Below are 28,000 nucleotides of genomic sequence, written 5' to 3' on the forward strand. Positions count from 1 at the left end.
TGATCTGCTGGCTGTACTATACTTTTGTCTTCACCAATTGCACCATTTACCTTTGGTGCTGCCAGGGCATAATGCTGGTTCCAGGGGAGCTTCCTGCCCACCAGGACCCTCAGGTCCTTTTCAGCAGACCCAGACAGATCCCAGTTTGTACTGCTGCTTGGGATTACTCCATCCCAGATACAGGACTTTATCTTTGTTAAATCTTATAATTCCTGTCACCTTTTTGATGTTTTGATGATAGGTTCCTTCCTTTTTGCTTTCAACTTCCCTATTTTTCTTGCTTAAAGTTCCGTGCACTTTGTAAATGCCCTTGAATTAGCCTCGTCTTTGTAGTTTAAAAGGAAGATCAACACCTTGATTTCGATTAGGTTTCAAGAATGTTTAATTTCTCAAATTGAATTATAGAGAAGCTAGACCAAACTAAGCTTCGGCTAACATGTTTTCTTAAAGAGGTCCTCTCTAAGTAGCTGTCCATTAGGATTTAGTAAGTATGCTCATGGACGTAGTCTACGATGTAATCACTTCATAGCAACAATTTCACAATCCCAGGATCTGTAAATTTTACGTGTCATAACAGACAGGGAAAAGGCTGAATTTAACAGATTTTCTCTGAAAGCAGACTGTATCCCACTTGGAACCTGGAGCTAGACTAAGGTAGTAAGCAATGTCATTTCAGAGTAAATTTCATTGATTTCAAATTTTTGGATCAAATTAGAGGCACAGTGTGTCTGGCCTGGAATATTTTCTGCCCCTGTCTTCTTTTGATTGAAAAAAAATTAAAAAGTGAAGAGTTGTTTCAGTTTTCTGCTCAGAGAATGCTGCAATGCAATGTTTCGACATGAAGAATTTTATTACAGAATCTTTTTTAACAACTACTTTAACATTTTCCCCAAAGAATATAGATTTTGAAAAGAAAATACACATTTTACAGGAGTAACTGTTAAAGAATTTTAATATGACTTCTTTTAATCTTTTTGAGCATAATAGATGGGGTCAGACAAGACAATGAGTTAATTTGTACATATATAATCTTTGATGGTGACAAGTCCATCAAAACCTTAGATTTTTTGGCCCTCTCACTGTTGCACACAAGTGTCCCAGGAATACATAGATTAAACAAAAAAAACCCTACCATGGCATCCAGAAGCTCTTTATTATAATGTTTGCTACCTGTTCACATTTGTAGTTTGTTGGATGTTGGATGCTGTCCAACAAGCCACAAGTCAGTAGAATCACCAACTGCCAACATGTCCACCTTACTTAAAGGCAATGCTTTCCATATATTTGTCCATTTGAGTTTTGTCAAAAGGTTTGAGTCTGTTTTAGAGCCATTAGTGAAAAAGGAATGTTAGCTATTTATATGCAAAGAAATACTCAAATTACAAAGGTAATTTCAAATTTTGCTGACAATTCCCTTTAGTTAAATGAAGAAGAAACCTTAAAAATCTACCTGCATCAAAAATCTTAAGTGATTTGAACATGCAACATTTAGTTGACTAGAAGATAGGCTCAGATAGTTTCAGAAGCTTTTATATATTCTTAATTCAATAAGATTTCCCAGGGTGAAGAGATAGTCAATATTAAAAATCACAGCCTAAAAGTAAACTAGGGAGCAAGAACTGTGATGAAGCCAGCTAGACAGATTCACAGCCGCTATGTTCTTATATCTAGCAAACAGCTAGAGAAGAAGTGAGAATTCAATTTTTCCTAGTGGCAGGGAGAAAAATCATTTGAACCACCCACCCTTGAAGGAGCGAGAGTGTGTCTGTTGGCTTTGCGCTCCACAGCTGTCTTCTCACTTAAAACCTTGCTTAATGAATCAGTAAATTGCATATGAATTTTCATTCTACTTTAAGTTCTTTAGAAGTAACACATCACAAGATGTTTTCTCCAGTTCATGATTATGCAAGAGCTAGTCATTACCCCAAGTTTATGCAGGACCTATCAACCATGATCTTCCAACAGAAGAGCTGTCACCAGCTCAAGCTGAGGAAGGCAGAGGTAGCTCTGGAGCATCAGTGCGCACCGGGACCCTAACTTGGATTGCGGTTGCTCTCCTCTGAGACTTGCTGCAAGAGAGGGACATGTGGTAGCCTCTGCTCATAATGACTTTGAAGCCGTTTCAAGTTAGAATGAGAACAACTGCAACTGTATAACCTGTGTCAACAATCCCACACTTCACACGTATTTCCAATGTTCACACCTTCTCCTATTGCTTGGGCTTTACTTCTTTATCGAGAAAAAACATTGGCTGGCAGAATGAAAGCAGGATTTGTGCTGTGGATTTTACCATACTTCTGAAATCCTGAATCGTTTGTCCTAAATGGTTTGCATTTTCAGAGAAACCTTAAAGAGCAATATGTCCCTGTGAGCCCCAAATGCTACGTGTAGAATAGGGAACCAGCAGCACTTCTGCATTCCCAGATCCATGAGAGGATGGTGACTACATTGTGATTCAGCATATCTAAGTTCCAGGCATATGTCTCTTGCCTGGCAACTGTCATGAAATTAAACTCGTACACCCGAGCTACAGGAGGCACATGCATGTCCAATGAGAATGTCACCCTATGTCCCAACAGGCGTTACAGATGCAGTAAACAGAATTGCCACACAGCTCCCTTCTTTTAAAAAACTTCCCTTTATTCTTCACAATTTACTAATCCTTGAAATTAAAACACAGGTACATTCCCCGCACAGGTGCATTTATGTATCCTCACTCTTAGTTTTCAGAATATTAAACAAAAACTGTCAATATATTAAACAGTAAAAAATTAATAGCATTTTTCCTCTGTTTTGAGGATGGTCCTTATTCCTCTAAATTGAAGGATATTGCCATGTTCAAAACACCAGTAATTCATCCAACAATTACAGAATCTCAACTTTTGCCATCCTTATGCAGCAAGCGGTATTTTCGGTTGTCACATTCCCACTGATTTCATGAGACACAGTACTAAATCTGAGTGAAAACAGCATAGTTAAGGGAAGCTCTTTTCTAGATACAGTATTTAGTTGAAAGCCTAAGTGAATCCCAGTTGTATCAATGCACACATGAATTTTCCCATCTAATTCACTGTGACCAAGTTCAGCATGAACAATATTAAGCACCTTTTATGTTTATGAAATAATTCATAAGCAACATCCCATTGTGCTCTAAGGCATCTTTACCTGAAAGCTGAGATTTAGAAACCATTATTCTTGTCAGTCAAATTATTTTAAGTCATTCTGTTCTTCCCTTCATTAGACTTCGATAAACTTGGAATATTTTTCACCAAACCAATAGTGAAATAATTCTGTTGAAACACACATTTCACAGTCAGCTTGAGACATCTGAAACAGCAGTTTCATTTAATAAAATTGCCACAAAATAGACACTATTGTTATGCACTCACTAGTCAAAAATATTTACAGTAATGTCATGAAAAGTAGAGAATTCAGATGAATATCTTCAGAAACTTAACTGCTTTTGAATTCCTTCAGATAAAGCTTCATAAAGTGGTGTAAAAAAGCAATTTAGCAGTTGGCTTCCCAGTGCTTCTAACTACAGTTCTGCGTACTTGCAGAAAAAAATATTTAAATTACAATTAAAATAAATTTTAGGTTCTGAAATCATGAATAATCCAAATAAAATGCTTTTTATTTTTCACTAAGTGGCTGATTAACCACAGATACTCATAGATTTTTACTATGCTTACTGTTGGTATACATACAGATGGATCTATGCCACTCTAGTTTTTATCAGATAGCAAATACCTATTTTGACAATCTACAACAGAACCTGAAGTACTTATAAGACAAATTAGACAGTATTTCATCTCATGATGAAGAGACATGCTGTCTTTCAAAGGGAGTCTTGCATAAGCCATGCTATAAGAACTTGGACATGGTCAGCCTAAAAAATTCTTTAGGACTCTTGAGGTACAGGGACATAGCCAGAACTCTTAGTCCCCTCCTACCCTCTTCTTACTCCTCAGAATCTTGAATTTTTTGAAGAGCAATGTCAGCTAAGCCAGTCTCACTTTCCAGTGGACTTTCAGGGTGCAGGGCTAGTGCCTCCATCTCTTTGGTAAATTCAGGTTCTTCCGTTTGGTCAGTAGCATGATTCAGATCCATTTCTTTGGTAGCGTCTGGACAAGGATCTGACTGTTCTTCACTTGTAGAACTACCCTCTACTAGTTGCACTTCATCTGAACAAAAGAGAAATCGCATAATCAGTAAACACTGAACTCATCTGCAAGCAAACATTTTTATTAGTGAATAAAAGCTAGGAAACTTTGCATCAATTATAAATGATTAATTTAACCAAGTTATGTCAAAAAAGACCTAAGACACTAGAGTTCTGCTTAAATTGGTGTAAGATTACTCTGAACTAACCATACACAAAGCTCATTAATTTATCTTCAATTTTGCCATACTTCTTTTTAATATGTAGAGGAGCAGAGTAGGACACTATAGTTATTTTAACTTCCAATTCAAGCTTGTTTTATTGACAATATTCTTACAGTTAGCTTTTCAAAGAATGGCTGCAGGCCAGTTAAACATAGAGTACAGTTGGGTTTCTGTTTTTCTTAGAGGCATGTATGTGATTACGTAGGAAGCTTTTTTGCATATAACAGACTGAAGAAATTATTTGCTAATGAGCAGTTGACCACAGTGAACTTTGGTTGAAGTGAATCATCCTAAAATTTATAACCTGACTGCATGGAATGGAATTAGCTATTGCATCTTTACTTTTCAAGCTATGTTTTCAGAGAAAAAAAATGGTTAAATAACTTTTTGCCCTGATTCTGCTAAGTAGGGGTTGTGTACTAGCAATTCTGAAAAGAAAGAGGAGAAAGCCTAATTGGGGGCCCAGGCACCTTCAGAAGTAGTTAATCTTGGTTTCTTATTCTCTGTTATGATTGATAGCCAGCTAAAAACACTGTCACAGCTAGCCACAACACTGCCAAAGACCTGCCAAAGGCCTCATTTGGCTATGGAGCTAACTGCCTTAAGCACAGGCTGAAGCACAGACTTCCTTAACACTCACCGTTGTACAGTGGAAACTCTTAAACTCTTGGTTTTGCTTGTAGTTGCAGCTGTGGGATTTTTTTTTTCCTTTTTTTTTTTGGTAGGGGGTATTACTAGCTTTTTAAAATAAAACTGCTGTTCATATGAAAAGCTTTGGTACCCCACTATTCACAAGGTGACTTGAAGCTACGACAAATTCACTGTCTTGCTAACAATGCATAATCTGATAAGGTCTATAGCATGTTGGCCATCTATCTGAAGAAGTTAATGAAGATTAACATGTAGATAGTGCAGTAGTAACATGTCAAAAGATGTTAGCTTCCCTTTTTAGGGAGGGAGGGAGAAGAGCCATCCACCAAGATCCTGTCTCTCCCTCTGAAGAGGACAGCACCTGGTCACTGACTTGTTCAGTTAATATGAACCTGCAAGTGTGTGTATTTGTCACCATTGTGAGGCATCACACTGCTCACAGCTCATTATGTTTTGCTGTATTGGTATGCAATATATTCAGGGATTTCTAGTATCCTTGCCTCCAATTTCCACAGTCATTTTGATCCCACGCAACAGCAGCTCTTGTTGTAACAGGATCATCACAGAAAGCTGTTGAAAACTTCAATAAATACTAACTTATATCCCGCTATAGTTTCCAGAGTCCAGCTGAAGTAAAGAATACTACCACTGTTAAGACAAGCGTGATTTGTCCAGTGCACTTCTACAATCCTTAAAACAAGGGAGGGGGAATCTACTAAGTTGTAAAAGAGAAAAAGTGATTTCACCCCCAATTTTCCTATTATTTCACTTACAGAAACATTGTAGCACAGTAAGTTAAAGGGGGGTGATACGGTGTTTTTTCTGTTATTATGCATTAATTATTTGCTTATTGAAGGGAGAAAAACACTGTTAACAGTTTAAAGACTCATGTTTTCTTTCTTCACATTCAAAGTACACAACACAATTAACTTAATATTGTGATTATGAAGAAGAAAGTATCACAGGAGAGTTATCATCTACATTAACCTTTGCAACTGGAAGGAGTGGACTGCTTGCTTATTATCCAACTTGTCCTAACACCTCCAATGAAAGGTAGAGTAACATGAAACTTCTGCATGATTTTGATTAAAGATTTGGATTTTGAAACAGTGCAGTGCAATTCAGAATGCTTTAGTTGTAGAAACCTGTGTAACTCTAGCATTAAAAACCAGATTTTAGAAAGTACACAGTATTTGTAGATTGAAAGACTAGAATTCCAACAAATGCAGGTATGCTCTTATGTTACAACAAAGATTTTTCTTTCAACCTCAGCTGTTCCAGATTTTAAGACCTGTTACTGTTCCTTGTGGTGCGGTTAATGCAGCATTCGTTTCAGTAAGCAAACTATAGATCCTAACCTTTCTTTTGCTTTTTTTCTTGTTTCCTTTTTTCTTTGGCAGCTTCTAGTTCTTGTTTCTCATGAATTTCCTTCAGGGTCTTGCAGACTTTTTTGTGGGTAAACCAGTGTATTTTCTGGCAGTTCTGGTCGCAGTACATCACCTGAAAGTTACCAGAGCTATCAATTCATCTTCATGTACTAAAAAAATATACAATATTCTTGCATTCCTTAGTGTACCAAGTTAAATCTCTCTATGTATAGTACTTAATGGTATTTTTAAGCAATTTGTAAGGTCACATGGAGTGATTCTAACCTATATAAAAATCCATAAAGAATAGTTTGTTTTGTTAACGCTGAACATACAGAAATTTTACTCTTTCTTCACTCTTAAACATACACAGTTGGAAATCCAAGTACTCGTGAATTTCAGGCATCTCTCCCAGAAGTAGATGGCTTGCACATTTTCAGTGTAGGCATACACGCCATTCCTCCTAAATCTACACAGTAAATAGTGAAGCATTCAAAATCCTCAGCACCTCAGTGGCACTACTTCTTGTGATTCATTATAACTATTTATGGATTCTTACCATTTTACATACTGAACATCTTTTGTCCGCTCCCTTTCCCCCACAAGTTGTACAGAATTCAGCATCCACAAAACCCACTTGGCCAGTAATAGCTTGTGTAAGTACAGAAAAAGCTGTAGGATCAGAACCCTGAAAGGTAAGACAAACAGTGGGAATGGGATTAAAAACCAACACTATCATGAAGAGGGACATGCAAGAGAATAACAAAACAAGCAATGCAAGCTTCCAACTGGCCAGCTGCAGTCTCACTGAAGATGCTATAGCAGCAAGAACATAAAACTAAATCATAGAACTTCAACTAACATGCAAAATTTAACATGTATATGGTTAGATAAATTTTTGTATATAAAGTTAACTTAGTCCTTACCTTCTGTAGAAGGGAGGATAAAAATTATCATTTTTTTACTCTGTAAATTATTAATACTACTATTAACAAACTCAGTGTTCTTTACACACAGTCACCCAGTTGTAGATCATATGCAGCAGGTTTTTGCAGATTAGTCTGTGCTGGCACACAGAAAGATATTTTACTTGTCACTGATATACTACTGTGCTCAGTGTACTCAGATGCTACAGACCAAATGGTCAGAACTTGAAATCTTCAAAACAACTATTTGCATATTATTATTTAGATATTGTTTGCAGTAGCTTTCCCATGCAATACAAGCAGTAAGATTTAGTGTATTTTACTGGTAACCATAAATTAAGACTATTCTTTTGGGCAATGATGTAAACATTAGAGGAAAAAAATGCCAAGTTGCTCCAGCTCTAAGTAAATCCTTAAAGTGTTGGAGTACCATGGAATATGCACGATCATAACTACTACGACAATGCTGAGGTGCCCAGACTGAAGCCAAGTATTGTATATGCCAAAGGTCAAAGGCTTCCAGACAAATAAAAATTTATAGCATCTCCTCCTTTCCAGTTCTGCATAATGGACAGAAATCCAATGTAACAAACCATATTTCTTTAAAGGCAGAAAAGACTGCAAGCTCTTCTAAGAAAAAAGGGACAGGAAAGAAAATGTTTACTCTAAAGCAAGTCTTAATGCATCACGATGGCTTATGTTTTCACACTGTATTTATTTTTCTGGCTTAGACAAACAGTAGGGATTGCACTAAGCCTCAGGACATTTTAGTAGACTTGGAGCCACTTAAGATGGAGGCTATTTTTAATTCACTCAGCATAATCCAAACATGTCACAAAATTGTTCGACTTCCCCAGTGTTAGTGCATGTAACGTCTAGCTCTCAGAGACTAGAAAGAACATTCTTAAAAAATAATAGTAACTCTTGTGTAAGATTCATTATGAAGTAATTAATACTGTTACAATAAGAGTGTGTTAGCAAAGGCATGTGAGGAAAAGTGAAGTTAGATTTTTTACTTGTAATTTTGATTTCCTAATTTAGATACACATTTTGCTCTACATTGCATCATCTTGCCTCTCTCTGTGATAAAAGGAGCGTCACAGAATGTTTTTTCTTTTTCTACCATCATATTACCAACTTTTCATGTACACTAGAAATAATGAAAGCATTAAATCTAGGAAAGGATCTGATCTTAAATTGAATTTAGACTGTGAAAAAAGAGCACAGAATGAGTTTCACCTATGTCTGAATCTATAATTTGTAAAAGTGAATTGGCAAAGAAAAACTGACTAGACATCCCAGAGCAGGAAAAGAAAGCTCTGAGACAAAAAACCAAATTATTTCAGTTTTCTTTAAAAGCTGAGGTATTTAAGCACTCATTATGGGCACAGGAAAAAACTACTAGTTGAAGTATTTAGAGCATTTTCCTGCAATACGCAAAATAAAATTCCAGTTTGCCAGAGGGTTCAGGGACATCAAAAACCTTTGCTTAATGTAACACATGGCAGAAGCTGAGAAACAGAAAGATGGCTTAGTTTAAACTGAATTTACTACGCAAGTTGCTTAGGAAGTATTTTCTTGATAGGAAAAACTTACTATTTCAACAGGAGCAATACTTCTCACAAGCTGCTGGAGCAACGTAGCTTCACAGTAAGGAAACTTTCGGATACTTTCTCGAATTAGCTTCTCTTGATATACAGGGAAACCATCTTTGTCTCTCCCTTTCAAGAGACTAAATTTTTAAAAACCAACATCAAATAAGAAATCACATAGTACATGATCAAGAACAAATACACAGCATGCTGTACTCTGTCCTCTTTCAAATTATAGAGAATTATAAATTAAAATAATTTGGCAACTTCATATATAAACGTGTTTAAATGCAAATGAAATTATTTTTATTCTAATGCACAATCATTATGAAATATAAAATAACTAAATGTACACTCTGAAACCACTACTTACTTTTTCAACCACACAGAGAAAAATAATCATCTACAGGTAGACTAGTATCTACATCTGACTAAAGTAGTGAAATGCTTTGTTGTGTTTAAAAATGAGCATTGTAAAAATAAATACTGAAGAATGCATAATACTTTACATACAAATTCTGCTTTACTTACTTTAATAACTTGTTATAATCCTGATGCCTCTATATCTATCTGGTTGGCTCCTACTTTTTTATATGGATCACTGATGAACTATTTGATGTCAGTATGTGAAAGCTGACTTCATTTATTTTCAGTATCATGTAGAAATCCATGGAGGTCTATGGGGAATGCGATCCTTCTAAAAGCCACGCCACTTACTTTGATACTTAAGATCAGGCAGCTGGTTTTGTAACTCTGAGTGGGTTCTGAAGATCTAAGTGATTTAAGAGTCCTAGTCTCATCCAGAGCCAGCGGGATCTGCAGTTGTCAGTTGCTTTAAGTGTTTTTGGAAAAAAAAAATCTCACCCTGTATAACTGCTGGAGAGCAAAATGGCAAGAGAAGCGTTCCCAGATGATCCATATCGGACATTGAGAAATTCTTTTTTCAAGCCTATCATTCCCCCTTTTCTCCACCACATGTTGCTCTCTGCTGCTTCACAGTGTATGTATGATTGCCCAGCTCTAACCAGTTCCAGCAGGGAGCTGAAACTCTAGGAATGCTTCCTTTGTACCCCCGGAAAGGACAATGCCACTTCAGACAGAGAAAAGGGAGTCAATGCCACCCTGAAGTGACTGCAGCTGGGACTGTTTTGAAATTTACTTGGCATAGGCTTTATCCAAGACAATCTAATCTATTATTACAGTTGTCTTTTTCTGGTATCTGTAAAGCTGGTTCATACACATACCTTTTGATAAATCCATCTAGTTTATCCTCTCGCTCTTTTAAAAATGTAATACATTTCTGGAAGATGCAACTGATGTAGTGCATTTTCATAGCAAGTACTTCATTCATATCTTTCTGCTTCATACATTTCTCACAAATTAGATCCAGAACCCTATAACATTTCTGCAGTGCTTCTACTTCAGCCAATAGAGGGTTCTCTTTTACCAGCAACACAATCTATAAGAAAGATTGAAGAAAATGTAATCCAATTAGGAACTAGTATTTTTAAACTTGTGCATTGGCATTAAAAGTTATATAGCTCATTGTAACTAAATTTCAGTGGAGTTTCTAATATTCTTTTACTTCCACCTTATGCAGTCTTCCCCTTCTTTTTTCCGTTGTAATTCACAGTTCCCATACAAAAAACATTTAAATTAAGACTGGTATTAAAAATAATAAGGATTTTTTTCAGAATAAGAACCTGAAGAATCAAAACCATTTCAAAAGAAACAGTTACAGAAACTACCATACACTGTCCTAGAATCTCTTTGCTTTTGAACACCTAAAATAAAGTGGACTTGTATGATTTAAGCAATTTCACAGAACACATCAACCTCACATAATCTTGGAGTACTTCAGGTGGACTAGTAAAGCACTGAATAGCCATTTTAAGAGGAAACTGTATACTCTACTCACTGAATTAGCTGCCACTGGTGCATTACTCTTTGTATGTACTGCAGATACCTGGTTGGCAACTGCTGACAGATTCCTGACTTTGGATGGCAAGCCCAAGGAACTTGATTTTGAATTTAAGTGTATTAATTTCTCTGAACTACACTGGAGGATCAAACCATAGAAGACATTATTTTCAGCAAATATACTGGGAAGTAAAAATAAATCTCTCCTGCACATACTTTCAGAAACAGCAGCAGCAGATGTTACTATGGTGAACCAGTGATGAAGGTAGGAAGATACATGCTGAGACAAGCATTGAGAGAACAATGAGATTTTGTTAAGATAGGAAATTGTTTTATGCTTCCACTTCAAGTGGGGCTAGGAAAAAAAAAGAAAGCCAAAAAAGAAAGCTATTTATAGTTACTGATGTAAAAAATAAGAATCTCTCCACTTAGGGGTGTTAGTTCAAGATTCTGGTGTATATAAACACTGAAATAGCTTCATTTTTAATCACATCTAAATGTTGAGCCTGATTCTTTCTCATTTTCAAAAACATCTGAATTAGTGGATAATGCTTTTGATCTCAGTTGGACTCTCAGAAGAGCTGACTGCTTTCTGACATAAAGAAACAGTTCCCATGCCACAAGCACATACAATTTTCATATTACTCCACCTTAACAGGATGCATGTTAGTAGTAGTAATAATTTTATGCAGAGGCCCAGCTAATTTTATTGGCAGTTTTGGTTCTTTATCTAAGCCTTGTGGTTTAGTATAGTAGTCCAGCCTTTCACGTGGAAAGAAGTTGTTGATGACGGTCACACAGTCATGTTGACCTAAAGGCACACAAGAAAAAAAATCACCAATGAAATAATAATAATAATAATAATAATAATAATAATAATAATAATAATACCACCACCTAAACCCAAATCTAATCTAAGCAATACAGATGAGAATTACCCACAAAGGAGCTTAGCATGATATGCTTTGCACTGGTAACAGGCAACTCTTGCTGTTCTTTTGTGTATAACTTTTATGTTCAGTAAGTGTAACTTACTGACTCCCAACAGGGAATGACTTAATGAAATCTCATTTTGAGAACCCTGTCCCCTTCCTGCATGCTCTTTCCCTGGTAAGCCAAAACTAAGAAAATAGGTATTTCTCCCCGAAGTTATACTACACTAGTAGTCTCATACTAGTGTTAAAATTTTTCAAGGTAAGTTCTCTCCACTTTGTACTTTCAAAAATTAATGACATTTGCATTGAGACTTGTAAAATTTCAGACCTGAAACAGATAGTAGCGTATTAACCTAAAGTGGGAGAAGTTATAAGAACAGAACATGCTTAAAATTTACCAAAAAAAAAAAAGGGACTGTGATTAAAGTAACAAGATGAGAGAAGTTACACCCCCTTCTTGTTTTCTACATCTGACAATATGATGGATTACTTGGCTAAAGGGAAAGTAAAATTTCGCTTCTCTAGTTCAGGACCACATTCTTTAAATTGATTGATTTATCTTGGCACTAATCCTATTAATCAGTAGAAGATGACACAGCCAACCAAATTCCAGCATTTAAAACCCTCCACTGTTTTAGAAGAGACTGTTCTGAGCTAATAGACCACAGTGTAAGACAAATGGCAGGGGAAGAAGTATCCTCACTTCCCACACACAGACAGATGAATTAATGTTGATTGGACAGAGAATAAAAAAGAAAACAGGAATGGATTTCAATGTTCAGACTTTTACAGAGTAGCATATCTCAGTATGCCTGAAAATATTTATTCTATCTTGGTGACGTGATGAGATTTTAAACAAGAACTCTCCAAAATTACATTGGAGATAATATTCCCCATTCACTAATAATTCAATTCAGCATCACATTGGAAAAGACTCTCCAAATCCAAAGTATAATTAATAGGAGTGGACTTCTCTGACATATTAAGTGAATAGTTAAGGTTTTACTGCTTGAACCTGAAGTCAGCTATGTCAATCTTTTCTTCTTTAAAAGACCAGAATGAGATATGATTGAAATTGAGACTGCACTAACTCACTATTCAGGAAGTAGATCTAAATGGCAAGGTAGGCTCTTGAATCCGGAACACCTAATGTACTTGTAAGGGAGTTCTCAGACATTTAAACAACATGAGAAGGTTGTGTTGAAGTGAAAATACAGGTCCTCATTTTTGGTTGTTGGGAAAGTCATCTGGACAGCAATAGCTGAGTCATTAAAATGACTCTACTTTTTCTGGTAATATTTTATCACACATTCTTGCTAGAAATAGGGAAAAAGTGGTATATTTGGGAATGTTAATCCAGGAATCTCCCAGCACTGTCAAGATGGGTAAAGAAATAAAAAGGGTTTAGAAAATAAAGACAAGAAACATAACAACAGAAAAAAGCCTGGTTTCATGTTTTGCCCAGGATCACACAGCATACTGGAATGACAAATCTTTTCTCTTTTTCTAGTCGAGTTCAGGTCAGTAAGTACTGACTACCTCAGAACAGGTGCCAAGACTTCTCCCTCTCCCAAATGCGGAGGGAGAAGGGCAGGAGGTGACTCACCACTAGCACACGGCATGCTCACGGCAAAGCTCAGATGAGGGTTCCTGACTCCTAGTGCTACGTTTGTTCCTTCCCACAAAGGAAGCTCCAGTTATGCACTTTGTACTGCAGAAGCACCTACCTGCACTTCAGACACCTCAGATGTTACCAGCTTCCTCTCACAATTTGAAAAGGGATGACATTGCAAAAACTTGCACACTTGGAGAACAGCAGCATCTATTCTTACAGATAAGATCATTTGTGCTTTTATGAAACAAAGCATGGGAATAGAACACAAATTGACTCTGTTACAGGATGAGATGTGGAAACAAAGCTGAACAACTGTGTCAGTTCAGAACAGGTCATTAAATAACGTTTCTCCAATAAAAAGCATCAGAATCTAACTTTTTACTTCTTTAGGAATTTAGGAAATGATAATAGACTTTCACTTTACCCACAAAAGCAGCCATCTGAGCTGCTGTCCTTCCCACAGAGTTGACAACGTCAGTCTCTGCTCCAGCCTCTAACATCATCCAGGTGATTTCTTTGTTTCCTGAATTTGGGTAGAAGATATGGGGAATGAGAGAGAACAAACCAGAACTTGTAATTCTTTATGCTGTAGAAAAACAAGGAACGAATTTCTTAAAGACTAGGAATAATACTGAGGGAAATGAATGTTCTTAATGTTATTATTTTGAGAATGGATTAAGAGAAGGGCATGGTGCTGCCTCCTTATTTATGGTTCCAGAGGGTCAAATCAAAATAAAAACTAAATTCAGGCAGGGTATAACTCTGCTCTCTGTAAAGCACATTCAGCTCCCCGTGGAGCTTATGGGAGTCATATGCATGTAACTACACTAGAGCTTGGTCCCTCTGGATAGCAGTATCGAAGGAAATTCTACTAATCTAGTTTGACAGTTCAACTATAACATTTGCTATTCTAAGAAGAAAAACAAATCCAGTACTATTATGTAGCAGGAGCATAAAGAAGAGAACAGATTGTTCCTTTCTCCACAGCAGGAACTGGGTGTTCAGACTGGGCTAAATACCAAGTAAAATGAAGCTAAAATTTGATGGGAAGATTAGATGACTTAATTGGTCCCCTTCAGAGACTAATAAGGGCACTTGCCACCACTCGTGCTGGTTCTGCTTTCAAAGGTATTCTTACTTTATCAGGTTTTGTGCATATGCTAAATACAGAAAAGTGAATATAAAAAAAGGAGGTGGTGTATGGAAATGAATGTTTCTGATTTAAAACAAAGGCATTACATCGGTAGTGCTCATGTACCTTTTGCACTCACAGATAACAGACCTTGAAGCCAACATTCAGAAGCATTCAAACCCAGGATGTTAAAAGCTCAGCTGTGAGAAAATGGTAAAAATTCAGCATACTCCATAAAGCTGCAGTCATTTAACAACCTCTAAGAGTTTGTTCCCACCTATCTGCTGCAGCTCTGATATTGCTCAATGCCACAGAATGCTGAAGTTTCCCGAATCTTTTTACCAAAGTTTTAGCTGAAAAGCGATCTGATGATCCAGTTAAAGTTCATATACACGCACATGCCTTTCTTTTCTTATGATGAAATAAGGCAGAGTTTAAACTCTACCTGCCAAGAAATCTTACTTCCCTAGAATCTACTTTTTGGGAAGATGTAAGTGGCCTAGTAAAGAAGATACTTAAAATAACCTAATATTCCCAAATGTAATCTTTTCCCCAGAAGAAACAATGTTTTTAAAGTAGTGTCTCTTTCTCACTCAAGGACATAATTGTTCCTTTCATCAGGGAAAAAGAATAGCAAGAGGAAAGCTGCAAACCACTACTTGAGACAGGAGAAGATATATACAGCTATAAGCACTCTCATGAAAAAAAAATAGTGTAAGAGAGGAGGTAAAATTAATCTGAGAAAACATGTTTTTAAAACTTATTAGATATATTTTTAAAAGCCCACAACATAACTGCAAAAATAATGTAGAAGAAAGGCAAAATTTCAAAAGTACTGGATTGATTTGCCTCAAATACTACTAAAAGCGACTGATTTGTAGTCCTAAAAAAAGCAATTTGGTGCAGCATCTTTTTCAGTATAACACAGTATAGTTAAACAGAATGTATCCCACTGCACAAGAAAACTGTCACAGGAGGCTGCATTTTGAGATCTGTAACAAACAGGACAAAGTACAGATAGACTCTATGCCTCCAAACGCTGAACAAAATCAATTTTTATATGAAAAAAGTTCCCAAGCCTGAACAGTAGCTCTCCTGTTCCAATGTCCTGATGATTCTACTGTCCTGACATATTTGCATGGTTCACATAAGTAGCAGTAAACCTGAATAATAAAAACATGTCATCATTTTCCTTTAAATTATTAATTTATGGCAAATTGTACCCATTAATGTCATAAAAATCAGTGATCTAAGTTTAGTAAGTTACCTGAAAGTCCAGCAAACATCAAGGCAGTATATCCATGCTCATGTTCATTGCAGTTAACATCAGCTCCATGTCGCAAGAGCAACCTGCACATGTCTACTTTACCTTTGTACGCTGCATGCATTAGAGGGGTCATGCCATGCTAACAAAAGAAAGAGGAAGGAAGTGGCATACAGAAAATTAGTTACATCTCTTGATCTTCATACCATTGATAATTTTTACTTGTACATACATATTCAGTATAACTACCAAAGCCTCACGTAATATTTAAGTTAGCAACAACAAAAAAGCTCACAAAATCTTCATGAAAAAATATGGTTACTAACATGCAGTAGATTTTCCAATTCCATGTCACTTTTCCAATTATGCTGTGCTATATATTTGAAAACAGACCAGTGTTGAATAAATGAAAGCCATTTACCGCTGATTTGTCATTGGCCTTTTGTATAAGACTTTAGCGTTAAACTAATGCTTCTGCTAGCGGGAAAAGCTTGTTTTAGAAAATTTGTTAGGTTCCTACGTTATTTCTTTTCTCCCCAGCATTATATGATAAGCAACAAGAAAATTAGGAATAGCGTCTTGTTGGTTTTGCCATTACAAAGATTTGCGGTTTCTGAAACCCATCTTGCTCGGTTTTAGTCATGATTACTGGTAATTGTGCTACCCTCCTCTCTCCCATTTATCCATCCTTTTGGTATTATGTCTGTGATCTTACATCAGCCAGAGCTCTGAAAGTCCTTGTAAAGATACACAGCTCTAACTAGACTTTAACAACCACACAGTCTCAAACCGTGCCTTTTGATAAACTGCACCAGTACAAAAAGGATTAGCTTCAGCAAGGAAGGCATTGAGTTTTTATTAGAGTTGCACTGATGTAATTATAAATGCAAACCTGGGCAAACCCTAGGGGAAATTTTCAGAACTAGGGTAAATTGTTAGTGCAGGTTCTCTCCCTCTCAAAGGGCAGGGAGAAGCACATTTCTGTTTGAGAAAATTGCATGACATTCTGTTTTTAGAATTTGATACGCTTTTTCCAATATGCTGTTTATTTTCACTTAACATAAAGTCAGGATTCATTTTATCAGCCAAGACATAGTAATTGCCCAGGAATGTTCTCCAACACCTAATACAAGGGGGTGAGCTTTAGTTTGTCCCTGAAGGAAATCAAAATGGCATTTTCTTCCCTTTTTTTTTTTTTTTGCAGGTTAAGGCTGTGTGCACAAATACGCTCATGTACACCATTACTGCAGCTCTGTAAACATATGGCAATGTGGTACTCTGAAATAATGTAATTGTCAGTTTGAGCCTCAATATATTTCTTGTTTCTATTTACGATAGAATAAAACCCAACTGAGTTAAATTTATCAGTTTCATTTTCAAAAAATTCCTAAAGGTGAGGGAAATTGGGAAAGTCAAAATTATAATAACAATTTTAAAGTATTATATTTTCATTATTTCCCATACTAACTGAAAACAATAAAAAATTATTACTTCATGCGTTATATTTTAGTAACCTGAAATATTTTGGTAAACTGCAATATGAACTGACATTAAAGAAACAAAAGACCTGAAGAGATCCCTTCACAGACATGAAACAAATTTGTGATTGTTTTTGCTAGGTTTCATTTGTGGTCCTATAAAGGTTAAGTAAAGGCTTTCCATCCTAATATATAAAATATGTTATGTTACGTTACATTACATTGACAGCAATTTTTATGGGCCAATCCCAGTCTGGAGTCATAGTATAGATTTGCCTCCTTCAGCAGCGCAGAAAAGTACTGCTGTAGGGGATAAGAACACAGTAATGTTTTTGACTGGAGAAGGAAGTTTAAGAAAATAATGACTTTAAGTTTGGTTACATCTTGAATGCCAGCTGTTTCAATTACAAAATCTGTCTGAAGATTATAGGACAAAGGAATGGATTGGTTTTTGGTTTTTTTTTTTTTGTCATCCCCTCCTCCTGGGAAACTTTTTTTAAAAGCCTTTGATTAAATTTTGAAAGTGTCAGGCTGTGGTGTGGATCAAAAAAACGTATCAGGCAGAAAACACGTGGACAGTTGTTAGAAAATTGGATTTAAAGTCACACTGATATCAGCCTTTCACATTCACAGCAAACAAAAAATGGACAGGCTAGACACAAGCGTATCTGGAAAAGCTTGGTATCCTGTATTATGTCCCTATGCAGAAACTGAAATGACTGCAAATACTCTTCTCAGCCTGAATATCAAAGACAGGTCCAGCAACAGTCTGTCTTCTGACAGATGACATTTGGATTGTCAATACAACATACTTAAAAGACTAAACTAGCAGTTAGTTTATTAAACATACAGATGAAACAAAATATGGAACATAGGATGAAGAATCCATTTCCTAGCAGCTACTGTGTAACATTGTTCTGATCAAAAATCCAGTCTTTTAACCTCATTTCCTAGGACAAAAATGAATCGTTCCGTTTCTTGTTTACTTTGCAGGGATGTTACATGGTTTACAGGGAGCAAAATTAACATCTCCCGTCTTCTGCAGGGCTAAACGTACTCCCCATATGTCTGACTGTACCAGGGGAATAGAGTTTGCAGTGCCTCTAGAAATAGCGTGGCACCTCCCTTGACCAGGTTCTTCAGCTCATCAATCAACAAGGACTCCCTGGCACAACGGGGCTATGCCTCATGGCACAGCCAGCCCAGCCATTACACACCACCCTTCCCAGTTCCTGATGCTGAAAATATACTAGAGGTGGACTGAAGGATGGGATTCCAAGAGCTAAGGTGACTTAATACTGCCATGGTGGGGGAGCCAACTGAAGAAAAAAAAAAATACTACAGGGTCAGTTGGCTGAATCAGCTAACAAGGGAAGAAAAGGACACATGGGGAGGCAGGAGGAGCAGATGACTACTAGATCCAGGAAGGGGTTGGACTCCATTGCCAGAAGCGGGGGAAGAAGCAAGCAGGTCAGTCTATCTCTTTTCAGCACCTGGGAGAGGTGTACATCCAGAGGATGAATAAAAACAAATTTATAAAGATAATAAACTCAAAAAGCAACCTTCTGCCTTCCAGGAACTAAGGAGGAAGTTTTCAACAACACTGTTTCTCAACCTTTGTTGACCACAGGAATTGGGGAGTGTGGGGTGGGCAGGGAACAAGAGTCAAGACAAACAACAACAAAAAAATCACACACCATCTCACATGCCAGTGACCTGCGCATATTTAGCAGAAAAACTGACTATGTTGTGAGCATTTAAACACTCATGCTGACTGTGTAAGAAAACAAACATGATACCTGTATATTTTTAAAAGCCATTGTTTTGTGGATAACATGCTGACAATTTGCCACTAAGTAGCCACACAGACTTGTGTTACTAAGAGAAGAGAGGAATCCAAGTGGTCCCACCATTCCCAGTGTTTTACCCTTCTCATGCTCATTTCACCCTTCTTCTCAATCATGGAAACTTGGCCAAGATTGGCACACATAGGCTGGATCACACTGGAGCAGCTCCCTCAGCAGGCATTGGGCCACACTGCGACATTGCCTGTGTGAATACTGTGCCATTGTGAATACTAGCTACCTAGAGAGGGAGAGGGCTGTAAAAACCCCAGCTGAAAAACTGCTGTAGACACTTGTATGCTGACAATGTTAAAGCACCCACCTCTCCTTTGCCCAGCTCATTTTGCAATGAGGAACCCAGCCCCACATACACATGGAAAGAGTACCTTATTTTATTCTTTAGATTCAGGCAACTATACCAGTTCTATTAATTCAGAAAATTACAAACTAAACGCATAGACTGTATGTTTGGCTTTTATTTGAGACAATATTTGGGAAGTTACTAAAAAAGAAACAAATGATGCAAAAAGAGCAGGTGCCACAGGGAATACAGAAATACTAGTTGATGTATGTCTTCAAAGTCAACTCTCCTAAATAAAAAAAAACACCACCACTGAAATTAGACCAACCCATTAAGACTGGTTCAGGTAGGTATTTGGAATTGGATTGTAAAAATGTCTCCGACTTTTAACAGAAATGGTACTGAATGCTGCTAGTCTAGAAATAGATGACTTGAATTTTCATCAGACAAAAGCCTTTAGAAATTTCACCCTTAAAGCTTTTGAATAGGATTGCCTTTACATATCTTAAACTTACTGCAAGCAGGACAGGATTTGGAAGGTAGTCAACAGATACATGCACAAATAATTCTAGCTATAGCTAAGTATGAACTAACTAGAATATGAAATACTGTTCAGCGAGTGTTGATCATAGCTACAGTCCTCCTTTATAGTCATCTTGCTGAGCTGTTGGTTTCACATATGTAACACATTAGATTCCTCTGATGATCTTTCTGTTCATCTGCAGTGATGAAAAGTTAAAGTCTACATCAGTCAGCAACCTGAATTGAAACCAGATAATTCTTAATAGCTGTTGAATTTTATTTGGTTTGTGTATTTTGAAATACTATGTAAAAAGACAAAACTCTTTCTCCTCAATAAAGGCCAAGGATCTGGGCATTTTCTGCTACCATAGGAAGTTCACACTGGAATAGCGTAGATAACTATCCAAATAGCTTAACTGAAGAACCCTCTGCTGAACACAATCAGTATGAGTAAAGCTACACATACCTCATACACTAATAAGCAGTCTGCTGCTGTAATTCCTAGAAAGTATTCAGTGCTGTAATTAGCATATAGAAGTAGACTGTTTCTAAAAGATGTATTTTATTACAGAAGTGAACAGCTGAATTACGAAACCAGAGGAAAAAAGTAATGCTGCTAATGCCAAATGATAGTTCTGTATATAAGAAGATTATGAATGACCTTAATATTATTTTAAATACAGAAAAACTGTGAAGCCTTTTCAGGTCAAGTCTCTCTGTTTAATCTGCAGAAAATATGGGATTGTAGTACTACAGTGCTCCTTTGCAACCTTAACTACCAACGTGACTGGAAGAAACTTCCACAGCTAGAACATCCACATGCTTCCTCTAAACCTCCTTGCTGTAATAATCTGAAAGATGTTAGCCACACCCTGCAAATGGATGGAGTTAAAGTCAGCAAACTGCCAACATGAAGTCACAACACTATTTACAAGCTCTGTATTCCCAGGGGAAAGAAAATTCCTGAACATTTTCTTCCATACTACATTTCCAAATTAGCAACCACTCCATCTAAAATAGGACAAAACCTGACTAAGCAGCATGCATTTAAAAGAAATATATTTGTGTTTATTTTGCATCCCTTTCCATAGCCCACCTATTTGTCCTAATATTTTGGGACACCTGAGCTTAAAGGTTCCTGAGGAAAACCTGAAGTTTTGAAGTTGCCAGAGCCAAACTGTTAAAGACAAGTTTTGTGGAAAAGCTATGTATTTCTTTGTTTTCATAAAGACAGTGATTAAGCCTAAACACTTTTCCTTTCTTTGACTACGTAAATCCACAAAGGAACAACAACAAAAAACCTGATCTGGTCAGAAATGATGCTGGGAAGAAAACAGGACTGTATCTGCTGGATATCTACAACCTTCTGGAAGATGGGCATCTGTGAAACTGATTTGAATAAAGGGGTCTTACTCTGCTTTCATGTGACCTACTGCTCCCGGTAGAGCACTGCAGATAGGAGGTGGTGAAGGGTGAGCAAGTCTTGGCACGTGGGCAGGAAAAGCAAATAGACTTAGAGGAACAATTTTTTATTTTTTAAATACATGTAACAACAGCAGAAGCAATGCTGAAATACTGTGTCCAGCTCAGGCCCACATTTTTGGAGGAAGAAGCTGAAACAACTGGAAAGGATTCGGAAGAGAGCCACGATTATAGCTCAATTGCTGAAGAAACATAACTTTAGGCAAGATACTTAAAAAGTCAATGCATTTGTAAGATGTTAAAATGTGACTTGGTCCTTGTCTAAAGGTACATAGAGAAAAGACTGCTAACCGTCAGTAGGTTTTAACCTAGAAGAAAGCAGATCTAAGCAGTTAGAATACATGGTCAAACCAAAAATCAAAGGGACATCTTATATGTTTATTTTTTTTAAATCAGCAAGTGCAATATATAACAGCCTGCTTCTGGATGCTGTGGATTCTCCAGCCTGTGGAAATATTAAATTGTGACTGCATGTTTGCTGTACAACAACTAGAAGAGAGAATTACATAAAACCTGTGCTCATTCTGTGGATTCTCTCATATAAAAAGGACTTTAAGGAAGGAAATGAGTGCTTGGTTCCCAATTGAATTGTGCTGCCATTTCAATATCTAAGCATTCAATTTTCAGAGCTGTTTCCTCATTTCTTAACATCAATAAAATAAGTAACAGTTGTAATATAAATAATAATGTGAATTTCAGGATAAACGGCTAAGGCAGCAGGGGAAGAAAGTAAGACCTGATGCATTCAAATCAGTCTCCAGTTGTAGTGATGTTGAAAAACAGATGAAGCTAATGTTTAACTGGGGTTTCACATACTCTATTTACGTATAGATATTAGAATAATACATTAGAGGGAAAATGGTTTATAATAGAAAAGTTCTAGAAGTTGAGATGACTGATGGATTAAGAATCCTAAACAAATCTAAACCCTCTTCTGTTCAATATGCATCATTACACACCACTCTTGAGGATAAAAAGGAGACTGCAAGTAGTCCATTCCATGAACTTATGTGCCTTGGCTGTATTTAGTCAGATACGAACATTAGGCAAGTATTGCTAATACTATTTCTTCTTTAACAATAGGCTGAGGCATAACTCAGTTATGGTTGCTATTAATAAACCATATCCTCTCAACAGTAGTCCTGCATGTTACACTAATACTGCATCAAGGGTGCAGTCGTTCAGCACTAGTTCAGCAATTACACTAAAAGAAAAGCTTTTAAAGCCCATACAATAAAGCACACTTGCAAACATACTTACCTTGTATCTTGGGTTCCCAAAGTTTACTGTAAAGCTTAGTTTGACTAGTTTGTCAGAAGCTTGTTGAAATTCATACATTAGAAATTAAGGTTTAAATCATAGAATCATTTGGGTTGGAAGGGACCTTAAAGATCACCTAGTTCCAACCCCCATGCCATGGGCAGGGAGAACTTCCACTAGACTAGGTTGCTCAAAGCCCCATCCAACCTGGCCTTGAACACTTACAGGGATGGGGCATCCACAACCTCTCTGGGCAACCTGTTCCAGTGCCTCACCACCCTCATAGTAAAGAACTTCATCCTTACATCTAATCTAAATCTACCCTCTTTCAGTTTAAAGCCATCACCCCTTGTCCTATCACTACCTTCCCTTGTAAAAAGTCCCTAGAAGTCCCTATATATTTAACTGTGTTTAAGAACAATCAGAAAACGGATCTGTTGGCAGCACAAAAAAAGGCTAACAATATTCCATGAAGATAACCCGTAGATGAAGTGATAATTTTCCTCCATTCAGCATTCACAAGACCACATCTGCAATACCCTGTCCAATTTTAGGCCTTCCAGTACAACAAAGACATGGATAAACTGCAGCAAGTTCAGCAGAGTACCACCAAGACACAGTGGGAACTTGAGCACCTGTGCAGTAAAGAGAGGCTGCAGAAACTGGGCTTGTTCAGCCTGTAGAAGAGATGGTTTTGATGGGACCCAACAGCAGCCTGCCAGTGCCTACAGGAAGATCATTGAGAAGATAGAGCCAAACTCTTCAGTTATGGTGGCAGGAGGGCAAGAGACAATGAGAGTTGAAATAGAGGTTCAGACATAAGGGAAAAACATTTTCAGCATAAGCATATTAAGGCAGTGGAGCAAGCTGCCCAGAAACATTGTGCAGTCTCCATCCTTGGAGGTTTACAAGGCCAGACAGTATAAAGCTCAGAGCAACCTCATCTGACCTTGAAGCTGCTTTGAGTAAGAGGCTGAACCTTCTGAGGTCCCTTCTAACCTGAATTTCCCAGTGATACTATGAAATGATAAAGTTAAGAAAAACCACAAACTGACATTTAAAGTGATAAATTACACAAGGTTCCTTTAACCTTGTGTGATGTTCGTATCTGTTTCCTCTTCTTTTTCCTTTTACAATGTTTTTCTAAAGTGTGCAACCTTAATACGAAGTGTAATGTGGAAGCAAAACTGTAATTGCCCACCATGCATGTTAGATCAATGTGTAATTTGTCAATTTAAATGTCCACAAACTTCCTCCCATCTTCGGGTACCACTTACGGATTTTATCTTCTACATGTCTGTCACATCTGCCTCTGCAAGACAGTGCGTTTTCCACTTCTAACTCCTCACTCTCCAAGCCTGTTTACTGTTCTGCAAAGATAAGGCTTTGGGTGATGAGATGCAAGCATGAGATGGGAACAGGTATTCTTTATCCACACTGTCTGCTGCTGTCTAAGCGGAGGGACTACAGTTTGGTGGAGGTGACAAGAAGTCAGGGAGCACCCCCCATGTGTGTTGCTGCAGTGTTCATCTTACCTTACAGACACCAAAGTTCACGCTGGAACTTGAGAGAAAATATAAACAGTGTAGTACTTTAAGTAACATTAATCTTTAAACTTTCTTCAAAAAAATTAGGAGTTCTTCACTTCAAAGGTTCATTATTCAGCTGCAGGCTGGAAATATGTTCAGAATAACTCTGATTTCCAGGAGTCTGTATAGCAATGTTAATTAACAACAAGAAGGCCTTCAAACCTAGTATTTTCCTTGCTAAACCAAGCATAATGCTTGTACAGTTTCACTGTACCTCATCCAAGCAATTGACACGGACATTCTTGCTGCCCAGTAGCCTTCCAGCCTCCTCGGTGTTTCCTTTAATTAAAGAAAAAAAAAAAAGACACAAAGAGAGAGAAAAAGAGGGTGAGAAAGGGAATAAATTGAGAATCAAGAAGAGGAGAAAGATCAGTTCCATTCCTGATTACAATCAACACCTTTGTAGATTAACCACTTGGGATGGTAGATTAACCACCAATAAATCCATCACACTTAGTAAAACAAGGCTTAGGAACAGTGTTCTGCTCTAGAAGCTAAAAGCCAAGAAGTCACAACATCAAAGAGTAGTCTGAGAGCATGCACTAGAAGTAAACTTCCATTTTTTTTAAAGTAACTGATCTACACACACACAAGGACAGAACACTAATACATCTCTTCATAAACAACACCAGTACAATTCTGAATGAGTGTAACGATACTGAGCATTTTAACACATTCCGTACTTTGACCTCTTTTGGAGCATCTTATGTCTAAAGGAGCTGTCTAAATTCTCACAAAAGGAAATTATGCTATTTCAAAGACTTTTCTAGTCTGAATTAAACATGCTTTATCATTTACTCCCATCTCCTTTCCTGTTTAAATTTGAAATTTGTAACATTCCACTTCCCACATCCACAAAAGTAGAAGGAATTTGCTTTTGGTAATAGAGAATAGAGGTGGAAAGGACAAGGACCGAGGTAGCTTGATCACTGACATTTCTAAAAATTGCCAAATGCATAAGTAGACTGAAGTCTGAAAGAAATTTGTGCAAGGAAAATTGGGCCATAACTTTGTATTTTTCAATTTGCTACAGGAAACCTTTCCGTTAAGCCACAGATCTAAGAACCTGATTTAAAGCCCATTGAAGGACTATTCAGTACTGTCAATACAGCTTTATTAACAGGCATGCAAACAAATAGAAATTCAAAACTTTCAAAGAGTCTAAGTTTGGGGAATTAAATTTTTTGCAAATTAACAGAAACTTCTGATCATAGATTCAATCATAAGCAAAGCTCTTTCAGCAATGATGTGCTTAATAAAAATAAGCATTACATGCTCATTTTAATGACAGGCTTTATGTTTATCTTCACTATATCACAAGGAGGTGCTCATCCAGCAAATTCTCATCAAAGCAGCACTTGAAACTTCAGTTTTGGCTCACTTTCTTTAAAAAAAACCAATACAAAACATTGCAAATACTGGAAATAATTTCTTTTCATAAAGCTCTTGGTGTGGTTTAACTATACTAAACAGGTTTCTTTTTTTTTTTTAATTAATTATTTTAGGGGAAAAAAGCCAGACACCCGAGTCATCTCACACACTTGATAAAGACTCAGTAAAATACACCAACTGACAGTCAGGGCACTGTCAACTAGCCTACTCCCCCAAATACACATATTTTTATTGGGTTTGGTTTGTTTTTGTTTATTTGTTGGGGTTTGTTTGTTTGTTTTATACATGTGAGAAGCTTCCTAGGACCTGGAGTAGTTTTCAGAAGAACATCCCAGCAAAACAACAAACATTAGAAAGAGCAAGCCTTCGAGGGGTGATCTTCAAAGTAAATTTTAATGCAAGTAAAGCCAAGCGAAGTTGCATTTACAAGTTCAGAGTTCTGAATGACAAAACATTGAAGGATTTCCAAACAAGACACTAAACTGACTAGTCAGACTTCTAGAACTGGCTAGAGCTTAAAGCTGGAGCCAGCTGTTCACAGTGGTGCATGGTAGGAGGCCAAGAGACAACAGGCAGAAGTTGAAAGTAAAAGAAGCTTCAGACTGGATATAAGGAAAAACATTTTCACCACAAGCCCAGTAAGGCAGCAGAACAGGTTGCCCAGAGACTCTGTGCAGTCTCCGTCCTTGGAGGTTTTCAAGGCCTGATAGGATAAAGCCCTAAGCTATCTTGTTTGGCCTCACAGCTGACCTGTTTTGAGCAGGGGGGTTGGCCTAGAGACCTCCTGAGGTCCCTTCCAAACTGAATTATCCCACACCCTTAATCATAAGCATCAGGTAGGTTAGACGGAAGCATCTGCAAGACGAAGGCCTGAAACTCTGATTGAAGTGAGTTAATCAAACTGATTCTGATCCACAATAAATTCATTGCTGACTGTCCTATGCTTGTGTCTGACACTGAGGAACGTTTTAATACAATTGAGAGTGAAGCCCCAAAACTATAAATAAAATTTCTTATGGGTTCAAATTGCCTCAGAACTACATAGAGAAACACATGGAGCATATCAAGTGTTTTTAGTTTACCTCCAACTAACAAACACCGCTCACAATTTTCAAAATACTGTTTGGAGTATAACTATTCAGATAGGGCTGTGAAATTCACATTGCCAGACCATGAAACCCAACTGTTACGGCAAGCAAGACAGAAAGCCCCCCTGAAATAAGCATATGTGTCACATAACGTGGTGAAACTGCAGCACTTGGATAAAATGCAAAATAAAACAGTGTAAGGGACCAGAGGTGCACAATACCCTGGACAAGCTCAAGTTCTGTTAATTTAAGAACATCCTGTCTGCAAGGACGCACTGGTGTGGCAACAGCATCTAGGGAAACCTGTAACAGGCTAAAGGACTGGATTATCCCCAAGAAAGCATTTTTTTGCAGCACGCGTTGATACAACTCGTTAGATAAACGTCAGTGTACGTTACTAATATGAACAGACCTAAGAAAGATGTAAGCTTTCCTCGGCAAGAGTTCGACCCTCACAGCTGGGCTTCCCCAGCCCGAAGGGTACAGCAACACGCACCCCCTCCACGCCTGGCAAGCAGCCGGGCCCCTTGGCACTCCCCGGATGACCCAGGCCTGCCCCACGTAACGCCCAGTGCGAGAGAACCGCAGGGAGAAGGGGGACGGAGCCCACAGGCGGCGGCTGGAAGGCGGGCGGGCGGGCCGGCCCCTACCACGGGCCCCCGAGATCGGCGACCCGAGGAGCCCGGCTGGGCCCGCCGCCCGCGGCCCGCGCCAGGGGGGCTGGTAACGGCCGCCGAGGGCCGGCGGTCTGCCCTTCGCCCGCCGCCACTGACGCCGCCGGCGGCGGCGGATGTGAAAGCAACCCCTCCTGGCGAGCGACCGGCGGGGCCGGTGCGGCGGGGAGCCGCCCGGGCTCTACGAGGCCCACCGGAGCCGCGGCGCGGCCCGGCCCGCGGAGGCAGGGGAAGAGCAGAGCGCCGCCCAGCACTGCGCCGAGAGGGGCGGCGGCGGCAGCCCGGCCGGCCCGCGCCGAGGAGGTGGCGAGGCCGGGAGCGGGGCCGGACACGCCGGGGCGGCGCTACCGCCCACCGCCACGGAGGGGCGAGGGCCGGGCCGGGCTCACCTGCGGCGATCACTCCCAGCAGGTCCTTCTCCTCCGGGCTCAGGTCGCCTCTCCTGGGGGGAGCCATCGCGGCCCCCCTGCCTCCCGCAGACGGTAAGGCGGACTCGGGACAGCGCTGCCCGGCGAGGCGAGCTCAGCCCGGCCGCGGCGACAGCCCAGGCCCGGCAGCTCCCCCCGAACACCCCCGCCCCGC

General features: G+C 38.5%; 1 protein-coding gene across 1 annotated transcript; it reads right to left on the bottom strand.

The window, feature by feature from the left end:
- Positions 1 to 2,619: 2,619 nt before the first annotated feature.
- Positions 2,620 to 27,995, bottom strand: ANKMY2 (ankyrin repeat and MYND domain containing 2). The gene is made up of 10 exons (XM_075050242.1): positions 27,808 to 27,995; positions 24,479 to 24,543; positions 15,792 to 15,930; positions 13,817 to 13,915; positions 11,493 to 11,653; positions 10,167 to 10,381; positions 8,927 to 9,062; positions 6,964 to 7,092; positions 6,396 to 6,537; positions 2,620 to 4,184 (listed from the first exon to the last, which is right to left on the bottom strand). The coding sequence occupies exons 1-10, from the start codon at positions 27,872 to 27,874 to the stop codon at positions 3,961 to 3,963; spliced, it is 1,377 nt and encodes a 458-aa protein (XP_074906343.1). The 5' UTR covers positions 27,875 to 27,995; the 3' UTR covers positions 2,620 to 3,960.
- Positions 27,996 to 28,000: the final 5 nt, after the last annotated feature.

This window comes from Buteo buteo, chromosome 2, assembly GCF_964188355.1.
Source record: "Buteo buteo chromosome 2, bButBut1.hap1.1, whole genome shotgun sequence".
In the NCBI taxonomy this organism is placed as follows: Eukaryota; Metazoa; Chordata; class Aves; order Accipitriformes; family Accipitridae; genus Buteo; species Buteo buteo.

Bases quoted from the DNA above. Each gene is read 5' to 3' on its own strand.
- ANKMY2 (XM_075050242.1), bottom strand. From the start codon at position 27,874: ATGGCTCCCCCCAGGAGAGGCGACCTGAGCCCGGAGGAGAAGGACCTG. The intron at 24,544-27,807 runs GTGAGCCCGGCC...CTTTAATTAAAG, and splicing joins GCTGGGAGTGATCGCCGCAG to GAAACACCGAGGAGGCTGGA. The intron at 15,931-24,478 runs GTACAGTGAAAC...TTCTTTTGTTAG, and splicing joins GTGTCAATTGCTTGGATGAG to CATGGCATGACCCCTCTAAT.